This window comes from Echinococcus granulosus (assembly GCF_000524195.1).
Source record: "Echinococcus granulosus chromosome Unknown EG_S00033, whole genome shotgun sequence".
In the NCBI taxonomy this organism is placed as follows: Eukaryota; Metazoa; Platyhelminthes; class Cestoda; order Cyclophyllidea; family Taeniidae; genus Echinococcus; species Echinococcus granulosus.
In genome coordinates this window covers 227514-231390 of record NW_020170413.1, presented here as the reverse complement: position 1 = coordinate 231390, position 3877 = coordinate 227514, and the positions used below count along the sequence as shown (strand labels likewise).

General features: G+C 40.2%; 1 protein-coding gene across 1 annotated transcript in view; it reads right to left on the bottom strand. All coding sequences in view use genetic code 11, as the record gives it.

Moving 5' to 3' along the window:
- Nucleotides 1-1118: 1118 nt before the first annotated feature.
- The window catches only part of EGR_04917 (hypothetical protein), a gene marked incomplete at both ends in the record, with an annotated part of 4750 nt that continues 1991 nt past the window's right edge, over nt 1119-3877 (bottom strand). The window contains 3 exons of the mRNA XM_024494166.1: nt 1119-1186; nt 1335-1372; nt 2017-2187. Of these exons, the coding sequence (XP_024351403.1) occupies nt 1119-1186; nt 1335-1372; nt 2017-2187 (277 nt within the window). The remainder of the gene's footprint in view (nt 1187-1334; nt 1373-2016; nt 2188-3877) is intronic.

The following is a 3877-nucleotide window of genomic DNA, read 5'->3' as shown; positions in this document are numbered from 1 at the left end:
CATCCGCGAAATCGTACAGGAAAGGCTAATGTTGCCATCAAAGGCAAGCAGAATGTCTATTTTGAGTTGGAGTAAATTTCAGCGGTCAAGATCCGAAATCCGGTCAGGTAATTCCAAATCGGAGGTGGGCATTTCAGCTCTAATGACAAAGAAAAGTAGACTGTCCTCAGAAGTTGAAGGTATAATGACAAATAGGCTAATGTCGAAGCTTTCCAGATGTCTGGGCATGAATGCACCAAGAGTTGCATAAAAACGCTTTCTATTTCAAACTCAAACACATAATTTGGTCTCCAGGCTGTTGGAATGCAGCTCTGATCCATTCCATCCTTATTCTACTTGTTACCCTGCTTCTGACAGTCTCTACGTTTTCTCAAGTCCTCCAGTCCCTTTGAAAGGTGTGGGCATGATCGTTTGTATTTTGAGGAATGATTGAAAGTAAGCAGTCAAATCCATTACAACATACAAATGTAACCTATCCTCTTTCGAAATACCTTCATTTTCTTAGGGGTTTTATGCGTAAGGAGAAAATAGTGTAACTTTTTTGATTCCCGTGAGAAAAAAAACGCGCAAATGCTTTTCTAAAAAAAGATTGATTGCTCCGCATTTTAAGAGTATTTTGTCCCGGTGAGTCATTTGAACAATTGTTTCTGGTACATCTGATTTCTTTGCCGAAAATGGATGCTACCTCCGTCTACCAATTATAGCAAATAAGAAGAAAAAAGTCTTCCTCCATACGCCTAGCTTTGGGGACAAATTCTTTTGCATGTTACAAGGAACACAAATTCACCGCCTTCAACAGCTCCATTAACTAGCTGACATGTTAAATGCCGATCATACATCCCGACCCTTGGTCAACTACAGCCATGAGGAAGCGAAAATCAAAATTGCAGAACTACTTCTTAAAGGCTACGGTAAAAACGAGGGGATTGCGGCAATGACCAGTCTAGACTGGCAGAGTACGAAAAAATACGTTTATTTAAAAGCACTAAAGGAGACTGGAAGATATGCTTCAATCTATCGGTGCGCTAAACTTCACTGTGCTCCCTACAATGTCCGTCTTACTTCAAGCCTTTCCATCACCAGATTGATGGAGAGAATTTGAACTTGTTGAATTCGAATTATTTTTTGGTTAAGAAATTATTAAAATTCAGAGACTGTTCTGTACCATGTGACAGTGGTTTACGCCCTTATTGCTAAAAAACAAAGGAAATAAAGGTTTATTACTTTATTGTGATTGGTTAAGAGGCGAAGGGACGATTCCTCACTCCCAATATAAGCAGCCAAAATAAATCAGATCCAGGATAGTAATTAATTTCCCCACAAGTAGTCCAAACCTAAAAACCAAGGCAAAACGGCTAAAAGTTGAATGTAACTATTAAAAAAAAGAAACATAATTAAAATATTGAATAGGACAGGCAGGATGGAGGGGGGCATTATTCTGGCAACATAGGAGAGGGTTGGAGGACCTGCGTTGTCTGTGACTTCATAGTAAGGGCTTAGACGTCGACTGTTGCAGCAGTGTAGAATTAAAGCATCGGAAAGTAGGGCTCAGAATTGCTATACTACTCTGTGTGATGGTTTCACGAAGATATGAGGCAGCATCGAATGCTCTTTCCGAAGTCAAATGGTGTTGAAAGCTAGCCGTTTTGTCCTGTTTTAAACACAAAGGCGTCACAGAAAAGTGTCAAGTAGGTGTTCAACCCTAACGCACTGGTTTTAAGCCCTCTTAATTCGGTTCAAGTTATCATCTTTGCTTGCTCTCACCACACCCCATGAATATTTGATATTTTTTCCTAATTTTGTTTTGCATAAAAACATCCTTTGGGAATGCACACCTATCATTAATCAAACGTAGGGACTCAACTTTGATAATTTTTCAACACATTTTTCCTTTACCTGAAGGCAAAGAAGGTGCAGAAAAAATTCGTAGGATTCAGAAATGTTTGTTTACTAGAAACTCATTTGTCAAGACACGCATTGCTCAAAACGACAGTTCTGTTAAAATGTCACACTGACCTAAGACATAAATTCTGTGAGTCTATGAAAACAAAAACACAAAAAATAATACAGTCTGTAACTATAATTTTAAGTGAACAAAAGCGCAAATGCATAAAATAAGAATGTAATATATTTTTTTCTCTTAGAAAGAAAAAAACTTTAAGTGAGAAAGATGGGGCACTACACTGTCTCGAAAAAAAATATTAAATGCACAAATAGGTGGGCTGTTACCTCTCCTTGAGTGGCTTATTTAGGCCTGTAGGCACTTGCTTATCTTCATGTACTGTTTAATCTTAGGCATTTGCGTCAGTCTGCCCACATGACGGTGGTTCGCACTGAGCGCCAGCTTCAAAGGCTCCCTGTTAGACTGCCACATTACTCGGAGAAGCTGCTGCATCCGAGTGTTAATTAAACTGGCTAGAGATTGACTTGTTAAAAAATCAACTTTTAGCAGCGCGCAAAGGGAATGGTGAATTTATTTTACCCTCCCCGACGTTTGTTGGGAAAGCCGAGGTGGAATGTAGGCAAATGGGTCCCAATCACATGCGTTAACAAATGCTAATTAGCTGGCAGACTCATTGACTTGCTGTTTAACACGTCCTTCATGTGCCTATTAGAAACGCGCTAAGCACTATACTCTGTCTACTTATTGACAGACGGACTGTTGGCTGGACCTTGGGATAAAAGCGAATTCTTCATTTAGATTTTAAATGAACGAGCTCGTTGGTTGTCAGTCCATGTCTTGCCTTTGCTTTGCTTTTGCCTGTGGCTGTGGGTTTGTACAGTAGATTAAAGACACAAGCGTCATCTACGAGCGTGGTGCTCGAAATTATTCTGAAACTGCTTTGTCGTTGCAAGCTCAGTCGATCTGTTTATTAAGCTAAATATGGTACAACTGGCGCAGAGAGCGTGTTGCATTTATGTAACACAGACCTCAGGTAAGAAATTTGAGGAGTCACATATGTGTGACGCTGGGTGGCGAAGGTGTCACGCATTACGAATTCGAACGAAAAACTAATACTTTTAGAAAAATATAGTGGTAATGTGAACTGCTTCTTCTGAAGTTCTTACGGCCCTGTTATAAGCCAATTAGGTGTTTTAAAGGGTTTGAAAGCACTCTTTCGACGTTTTACATGTCTCCTTTTAAATAGGGAAGGAAACGACCCTTTAAGGCTATTTTAGAGCAGTCTCTTGTAAAACTATGCAGAAGCTAATAATTAATAAAACGTATCCTACACCTCGGTTTTAACCCATCAGAATGCAACCCGCTGCCTTGAGGGTGTGGTTCACCTCAACCGCCACTGCTAAAGCTTGTTCAAATCTTATTTAAACACATTTCAGTTAGTAAATATTGCCCAAGAGCCGCATTTCCACTACTTTTGCTTTGAGAACTTATTTATAAGACGATGAAATGCAATTCAGTAGGCATTGTGCTTTGACATAACAGGCAAGTGTTTGGGGAGGTCGCTTCTGCTTGCCTCGCCTCATAGCATCCATCTGCATGTTAAACCAGCAAAATTTAACCCCGATATCTTATGCATCCTCAAGGTGGTGGTAAGTGCCCCAATAAAATGCAAGACTTGGCGAAAAACGTGTGCGAGACAGGGAAGTCATTTACAAATTGTTATGGCATTCCATATCTCTGTAATATGTGATGATGCCATCGTTGGGGGCACCGTAGAACTGCAAATTGATTGGTAGAAATGATTACTGTTAGACCTACCGCAAAATTTGCTTCGTTTATCATTTCACCTTTGATAACTTCCCATCTTTGGCACCCTAGATGCCCTAAGCCTTTGTAGCTATAAACGGTCCCATGGTAAGTCCTGCCTCCTGTGTGGGATTTTGCAGCAGCCTATGCATTGACAGGATGTTCTGC